Raw genomic sequence first — 22,173 nt, 5'->3', positions numbered from 1 at the left:
GAAGACGTGATTCTATCAGCCAGCACACAATTTATATTCAGATGATTTAACCAGCATCATACCTAATAGGAACAATGACTAAAATTTTGACATCAACTCATTCAAATTAAAATATTTATAAAAATAATACCCTTATTATTTGAGAATGACTTGGGATTTAAGATAATAGTTAGGAAGCATCACATGCAACTTACTCAAGCTATCCTATACGAGGTTCATCATAAAACGACTTCTGTGTGATGAGATATGAAAACAGAGAGCAGCAGTCCCAGTTTTCTTGCAGTATGTATTTCTATAAAAAGTTTATAAACTAAATTAGTTTAATTTTTGCACAAAGTTGATACAGCATATGAATTTATACAGCAAAAGCTTAATTCTCTTATCTATAAACACATAACAAAATTAAGGATATCAATTACTAGAAAAATACAAGGCATCTTTGCCATTTATGTTTAGAGTAATACATAGCCAGTTATAAGTTATTAAAAAGTGCACAGCAAAAGCCCAATGAATACAATCCCTTCTGTGCCACTCCATAACTACTAGAAATCTTACAATCAATAGTGGGGGAGAGGAAAAAAGGGAAATCCCAGATTGATGGGGAAAGTGCTGTTTTGTTTTTTACTATACATTTTATTTGCAAACCCCCTTTATTTGCTAAAGAATATTTGGAATATATTATTCACACCAGGGCTCTGGGATAACTTGGTGAATATCACATAATTTTGACCACATGTGTGTGCATGTAAATATATTAACATTACTAGGCATGTAATCAAATTAAAGCCTTTTTCAAGAAAACCATTCTTTTATCTTCAGAAAACCTCACACATCTATAAAGATGTTTTTACTACCATTATGAAATTGTTATTCTATGAACTACTAAATCCCACTTAATGTGTCTGCCTACTCTCTTCTTTCCTGACCATGTAATCTGATATAAATCCATTAGGTTTAAGGGTTTGAGATGCCTCTGAACTTGAATTTGAGCACTTTCAGTTCCCACTGTGTGGTCTAATTTAATCTCTTGGCCCAAGATTCCTGTCTCTATCTGGCCAATAACAACTTTGTCAAATCAAGATAGTAGAAGGCAGCAGACAGGAAATACCAAGTTGTCAGTTATATTTGGAATATCACTGCTGACTTCATGGTGCAGAAAGCAGCAGTAGTAGCTAATAAGTTAGGATCCAGATCCTCAAAAACTACTGTGCCTTAAATACCTTTAGAATTCTGTGCCAAAAGAACCGACCAAATAGATCCACAGAAATCTGTACATAGAAGTTAAATGACTTTTGATGTAAAATTTGCCAACCAGATCCAGCAAAACTCTAACTAGTAAAAATAGACTCTGAGCTACAATCTGTCTTATCTTCTCTTAAGCTGCCTGACAATAATGGATGTTGCACAAGAGGAGCGCTGAAAGTACTTCATGTTATCAGCAGAACCCTTTTGAAAAGATATGGAATTTTAAGCTACAGAAAGCTTATAGAAGGTAATACCTTGTATTTAGAGTTATATTATTTTTAACTCATAAGAAGGCATCTAGCAACTGGCAGAAAAAAATGTCAGAGCTGTATTATTTCCTCTGAGTATCTGCTATTCTTAAGTGCACGATATGCAAAGCTTTAAACTTCAGGATGCTATATGCTTGTTGAAAATATTAACTGTTGGCCAAATTCTGCACTTCAGTATCAAGTACAACTTCTAACAAGCTCACAAGAATCTTTGACTGATTACACAAACAAAAAGTAGCCCTTCTTCCTCTGTATTATGATAGTATAAGAATAAAACATCTGTACTTTAGAGGGACTATTTCAATTTCATGATTTATAGTTTCAAATAGTGATAGTGAACAGCAGATTTTTTATTGCTTAGAGTCCAAAAAATCTTTACAGATGCCTCTAATAATATCAGGAACCATCGGCTCCAATCCTGTGAACTCTCTGGTGAAGAAAGTATGAGATTCTCTTGGTTCAGAAGCCATGTCTTTCAGATCATCCAGAGGTGCCCAGGCAATGCCAACAGAGAAGACTGTTATTCCTACAAAAAGGAAATAAAGACACCATTTTGCCTGTGGATACAAGAAAACCAGCCATTTCTACATTAATGAATCAATGTGGATTTGAAAAGCATGTTTCAACACCTGCAGTCTGTCAAAGATAATTAACTTTTGCCACTAAATACCAGGAATTAGATTTGTCTGAGGAAAAATCCCGAAGGAAATATGAGATATCATAAGAGCTGATGTCTGAGTTGTTCCTGTAGTGACACATAGGAGTGTAGCAGTTACAGTGTCAGTCTTGAAAAACAAGTAGTGCTATGTAGAATGAATTTGAAAGTAAGTTTGGTTCCTTTGTGTATACTTAGTGCCTTTATATACTTACACTTCAAGCATCATTAGCCCAATGAGTTTTTTGGCCACAACTGCTTATTCCCTTCCTAGATGATGGTGGTGGAGCTACTTGGCTCATTACTCTTACTCTACTGTTTAGGGAAATGAGACTGGGTGCATATATATATATATACACATCCCTAAGCTGCCATAAATAAGTGTAGTCAAACCTGGCTCTGTAATATTGGTTTCTGGGGTTTTTTTCACCCTAATGGATAACAGTTCCTAGGGCCTTACATTTTGCTGAGTTCAAAGCAAGTATGGTACTCTGAAAACGTTAAAATCTTAACATTTGTAGTGCAGCAGAAGTAGGATGGATCAATGTTCACCGCTATTCAAAATATGTAATTTACCTGCTTTTTGTGCAGCTGCAGCAGGTCCTCTAACATCATCATAAGACTGACCATCAGTCAGAACAATGAGGAAATTCTTGTTGGGTCCATCTTTCACTGGCCCAAAGACATTCGTGGTTATGAAAGAAATGGCATCGCCGGTAGCAGTGCCCCCGCTCATGTAGCGGATGTTGCGGATGGCCGAGAGCACCTTCTCCTTAGTGACGTAGTCTGTGAAGCTGAACTCACTTCTCTGGCTGTAGGTGAACTGCACAGCTGCCACCTTGGAGCCAATGTCAGAGATCTCAAAAGCTTTTGCCACGTTGCTCACAAACTCAAGCATGAGGCGGAAGTTGCTCTCCCCAACGCTGCTGGAGCCGTCTATCAGGAAGCCAATGTTGACAGAGTTGTAGCAAGTCTTGCTACACAACATCTGCTCGTGTGAGCACAGTTTTTGGACAAGAGGTTTTACGTATTTGGTGGTACCAAACCAGGTCGGCATTTGGTAGGAGAAGAAGCCATTGTTTCGACAGACAGCCTGTTTGAAAACAAACCAAATGGGTGAATGCCAGCAGGGCAGTGGAATGGATAATACTCAGACACTGATGATTTTTCTTACAAAAGCAGGTTAGAAATGAAGCCTCATGGTGGGAGCTTAAGATGGGTTTTTGTGTGCTTGTCTTTAAATAAATTGAAACATCTGCACTCAAAGTCAGTGAAAGGTGTAGCACAGCTTATTTTATCCAGTAATAAAGCCAACTCCGCCCCCCAGGCTCTGAAAGTTTTCAAATAATATAGCTTTATTCATAAGAAGTGCAACAGCTGAAAATTGCAATTTTGTTTTGTGTATGCGAACTAAGTCATGGTACTAAATAGTCAAAGGATTGAAATTTCTGTATTTTTGCTTATACACTGAAAACTAGCCTCTGTTTTCCCTTTGAACTTGGTGAGACTTTTGGATTTTTAATCTATAATGTGTCACAAACACAGACAGAATTGGGTAGAAATATAGCTCCAGATCATTCAGAGTAAGCTTTCTTTTGCCCTAGCTTCCATCAGATGCATATAAAGTACAAGACAACTGAGAAAGGGGTTAAATTCAAAATCAGCTCTCCAACTTATCTGGCTAAGATTAAAATGCAGAAGGGAGGACAGGCCTCAGCCACTTAAGGTCATGCCTTTTTGTGCCTCTACAGCGGTAGACAGTGATAGTACGAGGGAAAGAGATCACCTAAAAGAGATCTAGATTAGATGTTAGGAGAAAATTCTTTACTGTGAGGATGTTGAGGCACTGGGACAGTTTACTCCGAGTAGTGGATGCCTCATCCCCAAAAGTGTTCCAGGCCAAGCTTTAGCTAATTGGTTGGTGTCCCTGTCCATGGCAAGGGGGTAGGAACTGGATGATCTTCACAGTCCTTTCCAACCCAAACCACTCGATGGTGCTTCTCTAAGTGCATAAGGGTTGGACCTGCCTGCAATACCTCTGGGATCAGCAGTTAGGTATCTTGTCCCTAGAAGAAGCAGAGTTTTGTTCTGTTTGTGCCATTTCTGCTGAAATTAGACATCAACAACCTTCCTGTAGAAAATTACCTGTTTCTTCACTGCAGGGTAAGTAAAGACCTACTGATCAGAAAGCTCATATGAGAGTAGGTTATTGGTGTTTGAATTCCTGCTCTAATTCAAAAGGAGCAAGATCCAAAACTCTGCGTACAAGTCTTGTACACAGACTTGGTAGAACATGCTTTTCCATATTTTCTGTCCACTTAGTAGTGAAAGTAAGTAAATAATTATCCACAGAGCAGGTAAGAAATAAGCACCTCCCTGTCTGCCCTTTTGGGAGAGAGAATGTATCATATCTGCATTTCATTGCTTTGGCACATTCAACCATGCCTGAGATAGGGGAATTTTCTGCACTGAGAGTCTTCATGCAATTACAAATTCCAGGGGCTACAGCTTGGCCAAGCTTCTGAACTGGGAATTCAATGGTACCTTTGTGTGGCCCCTTCATCAGGGAAAAAAAATCTCCATTATTTCTTTAACCTTCCTTCTGCTAGTCTATTAAAACTCTTAGGAGCAGGGATAATTCAATCAGCTGGTTTAAGAGAATATTTTTATGTCTATATGTTATGTATGGGTTATTATATATATACATATGTTAGTTCATTAGAATTTTACTGTAAAGTAAATTCTCCAGAATGATATTCATGATTGAAAACCAACTAATTCTTTCTTACTTTGTCAACAAAACCAATGTCTTGTACCATTCCCAGCTCCTCTGTTGTGGGTTTTGCTACAGACACAATGAACACGTTGACTCCAAATTCTCTGGCCACTATGCCGGCTTCTTCTAGATCATCTGAGGGCCAGCCATCCAGAAACACTACAATGATCTTGGGAATCCCCTTCCGTGCTCCATTTTCCAAAGAGAAGAATTTCTGAGCTGTGTACTTCAAAGCTTTCCCTTGTTTTGAACAGGAAAATAAAATGAAGAAATAATGCATACAGTGACGGTACATTCTGGGATCAGCTTCCCATCTGAAACTGTGCAGGATGTATGTTATAACTACAGGACTAAGCATTGAACTGGTGCCCCAGGAAATCTGATAATAATGAAGCTTGGGCAACCTCTAAGTTAAAAACTAATCACCCCAAGTCAACACACCTCCTCCCCCCAAAAAAAAACCCCACAGATGAAGTTGATGTAGAATTCCCTGAGACATTTTTTTGCTGAAGGGTCTAGTTTTCTATTAGGAAGTAGGAATTTTAGTACCTGCCAATTAGATTGGAAGGAAGAAAGATCAGGAGCTACCTAAATTTAGCTTGTGAAATGCAATGTCATTAGATGCTTAGTTTCAATGTCTAGTTTTGTCTGTGATCATTCATTTTCTTCAGATTAGCTAGCAGGGACTGAGTTTTGGATTTGTGTGGAAAACTGTTGATAATAGAGGGACCCTTTGGCTATTGTTGAGCAGCTCTTGCACAGTCCAAGGCCTTTTCTGCTTCTTGAGCCACCCTGCCTGTGAGAGGTCTGGGGGTGCACAGCCAGGACAGCTGACCCCAACTGACCACAGGGATATTCCACACCATATGGTGTCATGGTCAGCACATACAGCTGTGGGAAGAAGAATGAGGGTGAGGGGACATTTGGAGCATTGGCATGAACTGTTACATGAGCTGGAGCCCTGCTTTTTTGGGAAGGCTGAACACCTACTTACCCATGGGACATGGTGAATGAATTCCTTGTTTTGCTGTGCTTGTGTGAGAGACCTTTGGTTTCTCTAATGAATTGTCCTTCTCTCAATCTACAGATTTTCTCATTTTCCTCTTCCCAGTTGTCCCTCCATCCCACTAGGGGAAGGTGAGTCAGAAGCTGCATGGGGCTTGGTTGCTGGATGGGGCTAAACCACAATGTCTTCTCACAACCACTTACTACTTACTCTTAGTCTAATTCTTTAATTAGCCACCCAACAAGAAAGAAACACTAAGTCCTTTATGAATTTGGCTCAAGATATCTGTTACTAGTGAAAAGTCAATTACTGTTGAAATGCAGGAAGCATTTATACAAGTACAAACACTTGTGTTCTAATAAAATGTGTAATAAGCACACTGTGAACTTCTAGAAATTAAATGTGAGATGCAGCAATGTTCTAGTGGAAAATCACTGAGCCTGATTAAGGTGAGTGTGGCATCTAAAACACTTTCTGACTTATGTGAATTATAAGAACTTCAACCTTTACCTACACACATATACATACATATATAAAAATACATAAAGAAATTATTTCTGTTTTAGGGGGAATATGAACTCACCTGTATTGGAATTGCCTCCTCTGAACCCTAATTCCTTTATGGCAAACAAAACTTCTTTTGCAGCAGTATAGTTTTTCAGATAGAATTCTATTTTTGGATGTTCACTGTGGAAAAATAAAAGAGAGTAATAAGGTTCACTTTTCATACTGGCATTAGCAAGGGAAAACACACTTGTAATAATTTTACTCCTGATAATATATATTCTTCTCTGGATTTTAATATTAAAATATAAATATGATCCTTGCTTAGTAAGTCTTGCAATCCTTGGCAAGAGGAGTTACCTACCTGAATGGGTAAATTAAGGACAGCCTGATTCTCATGATTATTAAATAGCTGAAAACATTAGGTTGAAAATACATAAAGAAAAAAAATGAACATACCAGATATTAAACCAAATGCATCTCTGTAATTAAAGATTGGCAGGTTTTCTACTGTTTGTGTGACAAATACCTTCCTTATAAGAAATCCTACAAAATGAGGTTTGAGAGGGTTCTTTGATTTGAGAAGCTCAGGGTATGCTAGCTACTGACTAAGAAATTAAAGACTAAGTATTCTATGTCCAGATTTCATTTTTAATTTAAAATAGAAAGCAAAAACAAGTGACCAGTTACAATATGAAAAATATCAGCTGTAATTTTTATCAGTTGGTAAGAGCAGGCTTTTGTTTTGTACACATACTTAGCCATTAGGGATATTCTCTACAATTTTTTAGAAACTGGCATCTCTCCTTTGCAGGGTGTTTACTGTTGTTCTACAAAAATGAGATGCAAAGCTGCAGCAGAGGGGCTGTGAAAAGTCCAGCTGTTCTCTAGTCAAATATCAAATATCAGAGACAGAAGATGTTCATATTTGTCATGTCCTCTCACATGCACACCTCCATATGGCACAGAGCAAACCGTGCTACAGCTCAAGAGTTTCTTTCCCTTGCTATTTATCAGCCATTATTGAGTGATATTGTTCTGCAAAATGAGAAGTGATATGTAAATTGATTTATCTTATAAATTACTGCATTATATTTTGTGTATATCTGTTCTTACCTGGCCTGGACGACTCCAACATGAGGCCCTTCTGTTCCAATTCCCAACATTACAGCTACTTTTCCAACAAAATTTTTCTGCAAGTTAAACCTACGTTGGCCAATGTTGTAGCTTCCATCAATGAGAAATGCAATGTCAGCTTTACAGTCTGTGAACATCCAAAATAATTAGACTTATTAACACCAAATAAACACTAGGATTCTGCTTTGCAAAAGTTAAATCTGTATGTTCTTACCTTTGTTTCCAGCCTTTTTATCAAGAGTCTTCTTAGGTCTTTTACCTTTGATGAAAAAACCAGCATGGATCATTTAAGAACAAGAAGATGAATGGGCTGAAGTAAACCAGAAAAGGCTCTGACTCCAAAAATTACAGTGCAATCTATCTGCAGTAGGAATTGTCAATCAGTTTAAACTTCTGCTACTACTGCTTTCCTCCTTGGAGAATATTCTTTTTCAAATGAAACAGCTTAACTTTCTTTTCTACACCTGTCTGACTGATTACTGAGTTGTACAAAACCAGGTGGATTTCTGTACCTTGCCTTCCCAAGTGCTACTGTTTCTCAGTTAGCAACCCTGCTGTATAATGGAGTTCTAATGGTTTGTAAGCAAACAATGACTTAAACTGTAAACCAGGTGGTCTATTCACAAACAACATCCAAGTCCAGTGTTTATACAGCACTTTAATTTAAAAATGGTTTAATGCAGCATTTTCTGGGGTGAAATTCACATAACAACTAATTTCTGCTGTGCATGTCTGGACAGCACTCAGTTGTTCAGTAGTTCTGTAAGAAGGAATGCATTAACTCTGTCCTCTCCATCACTTAAAAAGGATGAACATCACATGACCTCCTACCTCCCTTTGTTTTATCTGTATTACTTTTCAAAAATCATTCCAGTTCTTTTTTTCATTTGCATGAACATTGATTCTGACCTCACTAAACTCCATATGATTCCTCTTTTTTCCTAGTGAAAGATACTCTGCAAAACCAGATACTGCATCTGTTTTTCTTCTTTAAAAATAGATGAGTCCCATGAAATATGTTATTTTAGCCAGGGACTCGCACACTGCCGTGTCTCACATCTCAAGGGGCTTCCCTTGCTGCAGGGATCGTGTACCTGTAGAAGGACGTGCTGTTGACACCGATCGTCCAACTGCTTCAAGTGCTGTGCTCTTGGTACCTGCTAAAATAACAACAGTTTTGCTGGATTTTAGTGTATTTAGATGAAGTTACAAGTGCTTGAAGAATTACTGTACTTACAATAACCTTTCTTTGTCATCTGCCATTAGCTACTCTGGGAGTAGGATATGACCCTGGACAAACTTTTGCTGTAATCCAGTATTGCAGTCCTAATTTTACAGTTAATTAACTTCTGCATTTGAAACTACAGCAGATGATGAGCATATATATCTGATGAGAGGTTTTGAGCTGTAGTAACCATTATTTCTAGCAGATAAAGTGAGGACTTGATCTGGAGAACTGGATTTGACTTTCACCCTCCCCAAAAGCACCTGTAATTCCAAGTTCTCAGCTAGCAACTTACAATGGGTACTACACAAGGACTACTAGTGTCTTAGAGATGTTTTTAACTGTGTGAACAATAAAAACACATTATAGAGATCTGCTTCACAAACTTTTTATACCAGCAAACACACTTCAAAGTTTTTAAAACCACAACAACATATACAACCAATATGTTCCTGCATTATGTTTTTTGGGGGTGGTTTAGCCTCACCTGAGTGGCAAGGCATGGCAACTGGTTTGCAATTAGGCAATTAATTATTAAGAACTACCTCAACTATGAGGACAAAAACTTCTGGACAAAACCACTACGTTGCACTGTAGCTTAGTGATCACATCATACATAAATTGATGTTATTGCTATTTTTGGAGGGTCAGTGTTCTCTTTGCATGGAATGCTGCATGAGGTATTCCAAGGGCCTGACAAAGTCCTGTTGCCTGCACAAATGCAGGCAGAAGGAGAGAAGGGATAAAACTAAATGGCTGGAAGTGGCAGGAGGACTGGACTGCAATGGCAGGATCGAAGTATTGACTTTGATCAGCTTAAACTGCCACGGAACTGTCAGCTGCCTGCTATCATGTCATTATATTCTGAATAACTGATCCATTTTTATGTATCAGCTTCTGTTACAGACTAGCTACTCTGGCTGGAATAGTTTTTCTTTAGGTAATTGAGGAAAAATGGTGTTAAAATGATGAATTAGAAGTGAAAACTTCTGTTGCTACACATCAGATTCACTTTATTTATGATTCATAAATACATACATACAGAATCACAGAATAAGTGTCCTACAGTTCTGCCAGGGCTTCAAATATGGTTTGCAAAACAGTAAGTGTGATCCACCTACCAGTCACTGAGAAAGATGAAGCCCATCTGGAGAGCACCTGAGACTGGATCCCATTGGCATTTACAGCAGGGTAGCTTTCCTGTCCTGGGAGAGTCCGTACCCTTACAGCTCCTCCTGTGTTGGTAATCACCCCACTAAGGTTCAAGAAGAGTTGGTATAAATCAGACATTTTAGTCACAAGAAAATGCAATACAGGTAATACCATCATTAGAATTTTTGTCACCAGCCTTCTCAAAAAGATGCAATAGAGGCAAACAGTTGAACAATCTGTAAGCTGCTTTAGACTTTAGAAGAAGCTGAAAAGACTTTAGAAGAAACTGTTCTACAGAGCATCACACAAATTTATTTAAAAAAAAAAAAGAAGTTAGGAAAGCCTAAAATTCCATCATTTAGTCTAATGCAGAACAGTGATGCTTCTGGCCATATAAATTCCTAAGTGACAAAACTGTCAGATCTCTTTTTGTGTGCTACTAAAAGAACAGTTATTATTTTCAGAGGCCAAAACTCAAAGTTGAACTTCTCTAAGAGGGAGCAAAACTTGGTGCCTTGTAGTGCATGGGTAGGTACAGTTCTGTGGGAGACAAGCAATCATTTATCATAATCACTAATTAATCACTAATTAAACACTAATTAAACACTAATTAAACACAGCAATGTGTGCCTTTGTGTTTACTTTTTGATTCTGTTTGATTTTCTGCTTGAAAAGACAACCTGGGCTAATCTAACATATTGTGAAAGTAAAATAATCAAGGCCAGAGTTTAGAAAGCTTTACATATGTTTCTGATAATAGGAGATCTGGATATCTGTGGCAAAGGTAACTTCCATATAAAATTCTATGTAGATTGCTGTTAAAAGACATTAATTCTTCATGGATGTGACTTGAATTTCTAAATTGAACTGTGATTATATATATTTACTTCTTGTAGCCTGGAGCAGTTTCAAAATATACAGATATATTCTCATCTAGAAATAATTTATAGAGTACATAGACAAAGGAGCTTTAGTAAGGTTACCTTAAATTAATTTAAAATCAGATTATAAAGATGCCAAATACAAACAGCACCTTATAGTTCTTCAAAAAACAGTGAGAGAAAAATCAGACAAGAGCCACTATCTGGTTAGTTTTACATGACAGAAAAATCCAGTAAGTCAGAATTATCTTTGAGAAAAATGACACATAAATGTACTTAGAATATAAATTTCTTCTTCAGTACCTGGTTCTCTTAGGCATTCAAGCCTTCACTAGTGTCTCAGTCTTAATGGATAAGGAAATGTGTCAAATAGAAGGTGTTTAATTGGAACAGTTTCTATTTTAAGTCTGTACTTGTAATTTCAGTGAAGATACTTTGGGCTAACTTCAGCAAACCTGATCCATGCCCATATTAGCTCCTAAGAAGAGCTCAGTATGGCTTCCCACTATCTTGGCTGTGGACTCACAGCTTTGCTGAACTGAACTCAAGAAAAACATTCAGATTGAAAGCTCAGCCTAAGAAGTATTCCTGGAAACAATGATTTAAGCTTATTATAGGCACAGTGTGATCAGTGTTGTCTACGTAGCTCCATTTTGTCTATTGGTCTTTACATTTTAATTGCAACAATAACAATCAATTAAATTCCATTAAAAAATCTGGAGGAAAAATACTAGTCTTTCTAGTCTCGACTGAATTTAGAAGCTTTACAGTGATGCTGGAGTAGATTTACATTCTCCTTATCTATTTGTTGAAAGCATTTGATTCTGTTTTTGAGCACAAGTTCCATACTGCCTTCTGGAGATACACTCCTTCTGTACAACAGCACTGCTATTCTTAATGCAAGTGGGGGCTGATACTAGATGTGGATGTAACATGACCTGTGGCCTTATGAAAGTTATTCCTTCTTTCTTGCCATTTTGTTCCATAGGTGAGTTAACAGTTTAAGGTCATCTTTTACGATCTGATCAGTTTTCCCTGGGATGTTTGTTCAGGTGAATCTACTCAGAGTGCACATTTATATATGCTGATGTGGAGCAAAACATATATTGCCAGCCCACCTTGGTGTTCTGAACCAGATTGGGAAATTCCTTCCAGCAATGATTTATGATTGACTTTTAAAGCAAGATTTATCCTCTGTGGGTCTTGCAATGGTTTTTAAAGAGTGAAGAAGTGCCTATGCATTCCTCAGAATGACTTACATCTCTGCAATCTGCTTTGCTTTTCACTGCTGTGCTTTGCTCCTGTGTGACTGACTTGCATGCCATGGCTGTTTTGATTAAACTGGAACTCAGCAGATTTTCCAGGAACAGCTTTCACTTCCCTGCTCATTATGTTATATGCTACTGCCAGTGCTGCAGAACTTCATGTAAAAGCTGTCAGTCCATTCTCTTGCCTAGCTTGTTAATAATGACTTGAATTTATACCTAAATGGTATTTTTCACTCAAAAATGGACACAAAGAGAAAAGCAGATGCACAAGGCAGTAATCCAGTACCTGTCTGCACAACAGCTCATGAAGAAAGTATACCAGCCAAGGGTAGCAGAAAGCTCTTATAAAATACAGGAATTTCAGCTAAAACATACTTTAAAATTGAACTGAATTGAGGTAAATCACCAGATTAAATGGAAACTTTTTAAGATCCCCATGCACTTCCTCAATGTGCAAGAACTGTTTATTTGCACTCTTGGAGAAAGAGATACAGGGTGTTGCTGAATTTTGAATGAACTTCTTAAGGAAGTTACACATCAAAATTGATACCTAGACAAAAAAGAAAGTCTTCTGGCCATGGGAGGTGAGCCTTATAGATTTAACTGCTGCCAGTTTATCCTCAGTGACTTTAGACAAGACAGCTGAATCACCTGACTTCCCATCTTTCCTCCTATCACCATTTCTCAACTCCTTCCAAATGAGCCTTTCTCCATCACCCCAAGAATTATCCTCCTCATCTCCAAACTGGTCTCCTGCTGCTGCCTGATTGCCATCAATCACTGACATGGAGCTGCTCAGGATTTCTTGCCAGCATCCTCTGGGCCCCTATGCTGTGTTCTTTCTTTCCTTTTCTGCACCCCTGCTGCTTTTGGCAGGAAAGAAGCTCAGCAGCAAAAGCAGGCATGATACCAACATTTCCCAGGGATCTACAGCTGCTCAGAAATCCCTTTGGCCAGACAACCTTTTTGTCATTATTCTTCTAGCAAACACTGGGGCAGCTCAGGTGCAATTGGTGTTTATGGGCACTTTGTGGCCAGCCCAGTAGTACCATGATATGCTTTGAGTTCTGGAACCCCAGTGCTTAATGAGGACTGGTTTCACCCTGTTACTAGTTAGGAAGGTTATGAAAAAGTTTACATGCCTATTTAACATCTAAATACTACTGCATTGGGCTAGGTCTCCATTTAGTAGAACTGGCACTACAACAGAACTGCACAAGCTGAGAACCTAGTCCTTCATTTGACCTTCTGGTTATTAATCCAATTAATCACTCAGTGGTAGATTTAACTCAGTTCTTCATGCCTACATAGTGTTAGCCTGGTAGGAGGTTCTCCATTCTTCCCTCAACAAATAAATCTTTTATCCTTCTGCCCAGAAAAAGAATAATATTATATAAATATTTTGTTTCCTGAGAGTAATTACACATAAAATGAGAGAAAAAGCCAAATATAACAAGCTAAAACAGGCAGAAAGATTATTCATCTGTAGTACACAGAATTATTTGTAGCTGAATTCTGCTAATCTTTTTTATGTATTACATGGTATTTTCTCGCCTTAATAACTGCCTCACAGTAATGGAACTACTCATAGGACTAAACATTATTTGATTTATATAAAATTAAGGAATCCAGCCTCAATATAGACCCAGCAGGCAAACTGAAGTGTATGTGGAAGGGGGAAAAGATCCATGCTCACACAACCATTTTCAGTTTAAAAACCTAAACAAGCCCTGCTCCCACGACTGATGTTTCCTGAAATGCTGGGTGGTTGTGTGACACAGGGTAGGTGACACAGGGCCAGGACACAACGGTGCCAAAGGTGCAGAGCTATCTGCATTCACCAGGCAGTGAAATGGAGGGCACACTTTGTTTGAAACAAGTGGCTAGCTCAGTGATTTGGAAGAAATTTACAGAATTTTCAAAGCACAGATCTACTTTCATCACAATAACATCAAACTCCAATCACCTATTGGGAATATTTTCTTGAAGTTTCTTTCACACCAATATGGATTCATACACTGCAACACAGGCCAAGAAGGAGCAAGTATTTTCTATGTTTTTGTTGGGCTTTGCAGACTGCACTGAAATTAGCTGAGAACTAATCAGCTATTGCCTCTCCTCCATGCATCAATCCTTTCTGCCAGGACTAGTTGTGGCTGTTAACATTTGCAGCAAAGCCACCAAAATGTTCTCACATACCAAATTCTGTTCTGAGTATGAAAGGCCAGCTAAATTAATAGTACCCAACTTAAAGGCAGTCTTCAAAAACAGCAGTTCTCCTAAACAGATAATCTTTCACCTTTAGTCTGCTTTTTCAAAACACCTTTCATACTCAGAGACTTGAACAAGATTAATGTAACTCCAATCTGGAAGACAGATTACAATGGTGAGTATATTTTAATCCCTTTATTGCTGTTAGAGCCCTCATTATTCTCACAGTGTCTGTGGAGAGAGACGGTTAGATGCAGGTTTTACAAAAAGGGTTGCATATTTCAGAAGTAGTACCATTTATATTGACTCTTACTATAGAAAAAGTATGGCTTTTTATATAGTCTCATGCTTCTGGGCTGGAGAACAATAGTACACGTAGTTTATAAGGTACAGACTTCAGTGCAGAGCTAAGTGAAGTATAATAAAATAAAGCTTGTGCTGTATTATCTAGGTGAAGACTATGCAAATCCTGGAAAGAAATATGCATCTTCCATTTCTTGTACCTCTTCCTTTTTAAGAAATATTTCCCAGCTGTGACAGAACTGAGCCCCAGCAGCTTTTGTGGTGGGACTTTGCCAACAGCCAGCCACAGACAGCCCTGGCATGGGAGGTACAAAAACACTGCCTAGTTGAACTGATCAGGAACTTCAGTGTCTTTTCAAAATGTTCAAATCTTATAATCTCTTTAGAAAAAGGTCCTGAAAGTAAGAGGTTTTTTTTTTTCTTTTTAAAGACATCTTTGGCAAAAAATTGAATGTTAAAATAAATGCCTACATCAGTAAGTACAAACATTGCCCCAGAAAAAAAAAAAAAGACAATGGAAAGAAATCTCAGTTTTCCTCAGTTCAAAAAAGAAAAACAATTTTAAAAAAGCAAAACCAAAGTCACTACCTGCATTTGATCTAGACATTCTTTCACAAACTTTTTTATATACCTGAACTAGGAAGAGTGAAGAACCAAAGTGTAATATGTTTTTTAAACACCCATGAAGACTCTTAAAACACACTAAATGGAGACTTTAAGTCTTTTCACAGAAGCATCAAAAGAAAGCCCACCAAACAACAAAATACACATGGAAAAATTCCCAAGCTCCTTCTAACTCCTCCTAAAGTACCTTAGCCTTAGATTCTTTTGCAGCATTTGAGAAATTCCAGAGTTTCTACTCAAAACCCCTCCTTAAGTCAATTTTTTTTAAAAAAAGTTCATTTTCATTTACTTAGGAGTTTAAATACTGTACAAGTAGCCCAAATTTTGGAAGTCTTGTTAAAAGTTATAAAATTTTAATTGACACTTTAAATAAGATTGTATATAGTAATGACAGCCCCTTAAATATTACTTAAAATGCTCGGCATTTTTTTTTAAGGCATTTAAATTGTCAAGCAATGAATATTTACTGAACAAAGTTTTATTTTTCTAATTTATCTTCTATCCATTTATATTTCTGCAGCATTTTAAGTTTATTGTTGTGGGTATTTTAACATAAAAAAATACTCTAATAGCTGCAGCATCACATCAATATATTCTGAAAGAGCTTTCTTCAGTTGCTTGATGCTAAAAAAAAAAATAAAATACTGTAACCACTTTTCCTCCATTTCTTTTAAACAGTTTGTTTGATGCAAGCTTTTACGAAAGTCAGAAAGTGAATTTGCTTTTGTTCTTCAATTAGTTACTATTTATACTGTATCCTTCCATATCTGCTGGTGATACAAGTGATTTTACAGTGAAAGTCCACCTGTGGACAGTGCTGGGCCGTTTTGGAGAAAGTTAACGAAGCTGTTTTCAGGAGCACTCAAACACAGCTCTGACTTGTGAGCTGCACAGACATTCTTTTTTTCCTTGTTTTCTCTTCTTCCAGTGACATTCCTATTGAGTTAATAGGACCCAAAGTCCAGAGAGATTTTTACTATGATTGCATCAAAAGGCTAAGATTTGTAAGTGTGTCAAGGACTATATAAACTCACTTTGGCACATGGATTAACAATGATCTGACTTACCTGTGTATGGCAGCTCCACAGACACTCGAAAGAGAGGCATAAACTCCATCCCCAAAGACATAAAATTGCCACAGAGGGCAGTTTGCTGGGCAAAGGACATCTTCTGTCCCCTTTCTAAGGTCAAGTCCTCTTGTAAAGCACGTGATAGCAGTAGAAGCTAAAGAGAAAAGAAGAATTTTTGATCTGAAAATCCTAAGGGTTTGTTGTTGGGATTTCTTTTTTAATGTTTCTACAGTTTACAAGTTTAAAGCAGTGTCTGAATTTGAAATTAGGTACAATGCCTACAAAGATGTCTTTGGAGCCTGCAAATGTACAGTTATTACAAGGAAGGACACACTTCAAAATTATTTACAGGAAAAAAGTGACAGAAAAAAAGCTCCCATGAACAGACAACATGAAAATAATATCCAGGGAACATTACACAAGGAAAAGCAATTCACATCTGTAAATTTACTGCAGAGACAGAAGGCCAAGGGGAAGACCTTTGAGGGCTGATGGACCACAGATGCAGGTGGCACTTTCCAAGGAGGAAATTAAATCACTCTGACATCCCCACAGAAATCTCCAGTGATAAGACATCTATGAGTCACTTGGGAAATTCTGAATCTTCTCTCCAGTGGCATTAATGAAGCAAGTTGATAGCAGCATTGCCCTTAGCCTCTTGCAATAAATCCTGCTGAGGCCAGTGTTAAAAAAACAAAAAGGAACCAAGTTTTCCTCTTTGCCCTGGTAACATAGTAACACCTAGGACATTGGTATCGATTCATTACAGTGAAGTTTACATCATTATCATTGTGCAGAGGACTGTCAGATTCATACAGTGATATAAAAGGCATTTATTCATCTGAGGCACATGTATTTTTTTATGTAGAACTCTGCCTTTTTTCAGAAGCTGCTCTCCAGGTTATCATCATTAAGCTTTCATTGTGCTTGCCTGTGTGCAATGAAGGTATGCAGACACAGATTAACATCAGTACACAATTTTGCTTGGCAAACTGATGCTTTTTCTTTTGAAAACACAGAGGTCTTTATCTTACATGGTAACTACCATCCTTTTACTACGCAAGATAGCACAATCCCCTGGTTTGTTGCACAGCAAATTAGAAATTTAGCTTAGATCATTATCAACTCAGCAGCGTAAATGTAACCCATGCCCTGCTGTTTATTCTGAACTTCTTAAGGCCTTGCCCTAGCATCCAAAAGGTGCAAGAACCTTTTCTAAATGCACCTGGAATACTACCTTTGCACAGCATTAAGATGAAAGCTGGCAGAGGCTGGCCAAGGTACCAATGCATGTACCACAGCATTATACACCAAGGACTGGATGTTTCAGGGATCAGTGATCTGTCTCTCACCTGCTTTTCTGTCTGCTGTTTTCATTCTTACCCTGGGCTGTTTCCTGGCCCAAACTGCTTATAAATGAAAGCACTTGGAGCATATGCTGTTCTTCATCAGGAGATGGAAAAGATGATACCTGCAGCTAATCTCACTGACTTCAGAGCTGAAAAGCAGCACAATTGCAGCCAGAAATGCAGAGGAAAGCATGCCTGTTCATTCTGACTGCGTAAATACACATTCATCAATTATGCATGTAGTTTTAATTATATACAATAATCATTAATGCTACGCTGAAATGATGTTAAACTACCTAATCACATCTTCCTGAAAAATCTTTGCTGCTACTTGGTAGCACAAATATGGGACTTATATATGCTGAATCTGCCTGTATAGTCCAGAGTAAGAAGAAAAGAAAGCAGTAAGCACTTCTTTATTTTTCCCTTCTTAAGATAATAAAAGTTGTCTACCTAGCAAGAACTGAAGTGATTTAATCCGATTCTCAAGCATTCTGAGAATTAAAGAAGTTTCTTTTAGGACTTTGTCTTATCTACTCACATCCTAGCCGTGCTTAGTCTTATTTCATTGCCTTAAAAACAAAAGGCAGAAAAATCAAACAATCACCACTTGTACCTAGAAGCTCCATATTTTCATTGTCAAAAGTGCTGTATTATTGGTAAGGTAAAAGAAGCTGATTTGCTTTGCTGTTTGAGTCCCCTAATCCTTTCATGGAAGTTCTACAAGTGTGTTTGCTAATTACGGGGCACTGAACAAGTAGTATTCACCAAAGGAGCCCTAGCAAGACCATCAAAATCAAACAGCAGCTGGGAGGCTGGAAATCCTTGGAGGAGTAACTGCAATAAGCTCCACTGGCAATCTCTGCTCTCGCAGCACTGCTTGTGCCTCTCACCTTGCAACATTTTTCCAGCCTCTAAAAGTGCAAGACGCCACAGGAAGTTTTAACTCCTGTCATTTCTAATGCAATGTTCTTGACTGAATTCCTTGGCTGGCTGTGCATACAAAGACAGTAATTAGACATGTCTAGCTAACAAACCCTCTGTCGCTTGGAGATCTTTATTTCCCTCATCACCAGGTACTTACTAATTACTGTCATGTGGTGGGCTTTTGCATAGCACAGAAGAAGAGGGGAAAAAATAGTCTTTCTGTGTTTTCCTGGGCAATCAAAACACAAAAATCCATTGTAGCCCAGCCACAGGATTTTTCTGTACTGGCAGCCTAAACACTGTTATGATCCTTGTCTACATGAGAGGTAGGTTTCTAAGGGAAGGGTGCACATTGCTGCTGTGTGAACTGGAGAGCTGACATGCTGTAGCTAGGGGATTTAGCAGTTTTACCTCAGCTGGATCAGCACTGAGGTAGAAACACACACTTTCAGGTAAATGACGCTGTTAATTAAAAGCAACAGTTTCATTTTAGCTTTTTCTGTAGGTAGATACAGTTTTCTCCAAGCCATAACTCTAAAATAGAGACTAACATTGGAAGTGTTTGGTGAAGTACCAAAATGAAAGCAAATTTTTTTGTTGACTACCAAAATTAAGACTTATGATATCAGCTCTGCATTAGTTTTTGTTCTTCCCTGTTTGTTAATAATCAGTCATCCAACACATAAATCATCCGTGATTTCATTGCAAACATGAAAATGTATTCATCAGGTAAGAATACTAGAATATATAAAATTGTTCTTTGTCAGCTTACACACTCATCATTATCACAAATTTCATATATGATATTACTATTGAAATTGAAGAAGTGCTTGTTTTTGTTAGTCTATCCAAGGTACTTCAACATGTCAAAAACTGCCAAAGAGCTCTGTCTATATATAAAGCAACTGAGATAAAACCTGTATGTTTTAATCACTAATTGAAGAACGCAATGGAGGCATTTCTTTCAGTATTTATGTGATGCAATACTCTAAATCCAAATATTTTGGAAGAAATAAACAAAGCTTAGAATTTACAGGAAAAGGTTCAGTTCTAGACTCCAATGAAAACATGAGACCTATGCTCTGTTACATTCAATTAGGCCTTTAGAACCACAATAAAACAACCATCACCCCATCCTTTCAAGACACACACCCTTCAAGCTTCACAGAAACACACTACATAAGTGAGTTACAAAGAAAAGAAACTGTAATTCTTCCTGATTTAGGCCATATTTAAAGAGTAGGGATGAATGTCTTCCATCATTGTTGACCTGAAAAAAAAGAAGAAAAAAAATAGCAAAGATTCACTTCTCTATTAAAACAACCATGTTTTCAATCATTCCATCAATTTTCATAATGTTGGTGCCTCTTCCCCTGTACTCTGAGTTTTCCATGACTAGCTGGCTTTTATGTCAGTTTATAAAAGTTCTGACTTAACTTTTAGCAGGAGCCACTGCTTTAAGTTATTCTAGGGAAATAAAGCCCTTAGGCAAAATCTGATATTTTTTCATCTTGAAGCTTCCGTGCATTTCCTTGGGAAAACTTTATGCAAAGAAAAAAATAAATCCTATGTACATTATTACAAAATTAAAAATAGGGGCTTCTACATGAAAGATAGCTTTATGAGTTGTAATACAAAGAAATACATCTCTATTATGCTCCTTATTATTTTAGTATTTAGTGTTTTGGGTTTTTTTTAATAGAAAGATTTTAGGTTATTTTTTATTTTGAGGCTTCAAACAAGCCTGCTTTTTCTATCTTATGCAAGCAATATTGATAGCTGGAAAAACAAAAAAAGACATACTAGTAAACCTATTTTAGAAAACACTTTCACAGATTACATACTAACTCATGTAAATCTTTGGTACGTACCCTGATCTGGACAAGGGCGATGGAATTTAGAGAAACCTGGTCAGGGTTATATCATTAATTTCAATCTGAGAGCTGCCCTTTTCTCATCATCCTAAGGCCTCTTGCCATGGCATGGCAGAGCTCACCCACCTGCATAGCCTCATGTGTGGCAGCCAGAACTGCTGATCTTGGTGCCTGTCCCAGTGGAGTATAAAGCTGTAAGATCCTCCAGGATCTTCCCAAACATTATGAGCCTAAATACTGTAGATTCTTGAGGAAATTAATGCCCTTTCATTACTTTAAACAACAGAATTTAGGCACTATTATAAAGGCAAGTTTCTAGTTCAATAACCAAGTGCTGCTGAAGTTAGGTGCTCAGAATAACGGTAAGAGGCAAGGTCTTACAGAAACTTTTAATGCTATTTAAGCTGGTTCCAGATACCTGCAGGTTACAGTGGCTTCTCCAGCCCTGAAGGAAGCATTCCAGAACACTTTCATTTGTTTCTTGCCTGAATGTCAGCACTTCATCTATAAAGCACCTGTAAAATAAAAAAAGGGAAAGGAACTGGGGTTAGAGAGGGTTTTCCACTGCTGAATGGTTTTTACTTTTCTTAGCCATGGCACTCCGTCATCAGATAGCTTTTTTCAGTTTAGCACAGAAAATATTTCCAAATCTTTGATTCAACACAAAATGAGCAGCAAATTCTGATTTTTAGTAACTGTGAAATCATTAACAACCATTCAGAAAAGCTTGGGGTCACTCACCTTCCGCAGGCCAGGCCAGCATCTGGAAACATGTTCTTCTGGAGGCTCTTATCCTCCTTTGGTGAGAGGTTCCACTGAAAGGGGCAGACAAAGTGCTTGCGTCCTTCTGTCACATATTTCTCCAACTGCTTCCCGTGGCTCCTGGCTCCCATGGATTTATTCTGCTTTTAGGAGAGCCTGCTCTCCAGCAGCAAGGATGCAGTCCAACACAGAATGGAGCAACTGGCAGTCCCTGCCATACCCTGCTAGGCATCCTAAGCATGTTCTTTTGCTTTCCAGGTCGAAATAACGGCAGGGCAAGTTTAAAATGTTTTTAATCAATTCCACAGTATAAAATATGCCAGAGATCTTCAAATTGCCAAGCACTGTACGAGTACCTTCATTACACACACAGACACACTCCCACTCACTCTTGCTACCGTCACTCCCCCAGATAGGGACACTTGTCACCACGGCGCTGCTTCAGCCCGTGCCAGAAGCTCTCATCCCCGTCTGGAAGCATTCCCAGACATGCTCCGTGTCCCCCTGAGCTTGTCCCTGCCCGGCTCCACGCCCGCATCCCGGCGGCGCTGGCCCCGCATCCCGGCGTGAGGATGCGGGCAGGGAGGGCCGAGCCGGGACCCACGGCCAAGCGCCCCAGGCTCCGCCGCCTCCCAGCGGGGAGGGGAGCGCCGGGCAGAGATGCTCCGAGGGGGAAACCCCCATGGGATGCGGCGGGGACAGCGGCCAACTCACCCGAGCCGTCGCTGCCTCGCACGGTGCCGGAGAGCAGGAAGGACCCTGCGAACAGAGAGGGAGTGGGTCGGGGCGCTGCTCCGCGCCCGCCCCGCCGGCCCCCGCCGCTCCCCGCGCTACCCACCGAGGAGCAGGGCCGACAGCCACATGGCGGGGGACGGGCCCGCACCGCAGAGCCGAGCCCAGAGCCGAGCCCAGGAGAGCGGCGTGTGCCGGCCGGG

At 38.8% G+C, this 22,173-nt stretch overlaps 1 protein-coding gene across 1 annotated transcript; it reads right to left on the bottom strand.

The window, feature by feature from the left end:
* Positions 1 to 266: 266 nt before the first annotated feature.
* On the bottom strand, positions 267 to 22,167 carry COCH (cochlin). The gene is made up of 11 exons (XM_015629588.1): positions 22,077 to 22,167; positions 21,953 to 21,997; positions 16,324 to 16,480; positions 9,939 to 10,072; positions 8,687 to 8,752; positions 7,807 to 7,851; positions 7,572 to 7,719; positions 6,535 to 6,638; positions 4,959 to 5,185; positions 2,746 to 3,262; positions 267 to 2,040 (listed from the first exon to the last, which is right to left on the bottom strand). The coding sequence occupies exons 1-11, from the start codon at positions 22,099 to 22,101 to the stop codon at positions 1,865 to 1,867; spliced, it is 1,644 nt and encodes a 547-aa protein (XP_015485074.1). The 5' UTR covers positions 22,102 to 22,167; the 3' UTR covers positions 267 to 1,864.
* Between the last annotated feature and the right edge of the window lie 6 nt (positions 22,168 to 22,173).

This window comes from Parus major, chromosome 5 (assembly GCF_001522545.3).
Source record: "Parus major isolate Abel chromosome 5, Parus_major1.1, whole genome shotgun sequence".
In the NCBI taxonomy this organism is placed as follows: Eukaryota; Metazoa; Chordata; class Aves; order Passeriformes; family Paridae; genus Parus; species Parus major.
Note: the sequence above shows the minus strand (reverse complement) of the source record. Positions and strands in the feature narration are given on the sequence as shown.

Coding starts and splice junctions, on each gene's coding strand:
- COCH (XM_015629588.1), bottom strand. CDS start 22,101: ATGTGGCTGTCGGCCCTGCTCCTCG. Junction 21,998..22,076: donor GCTGTCGGCCCTGCTCCTCG/GTGGGTAGCGCG, acceptor CTCTGTTCGCAG/GGTCCTTCCTGCTCTCCGGC. Junction 16,481..21,952: donor GCGAGGCAGCGACGGCTCGG/GTGAGTTGGCCG, acceptor TTTTCTCTTTAG/CTTCTACTGCTATCACGTGC.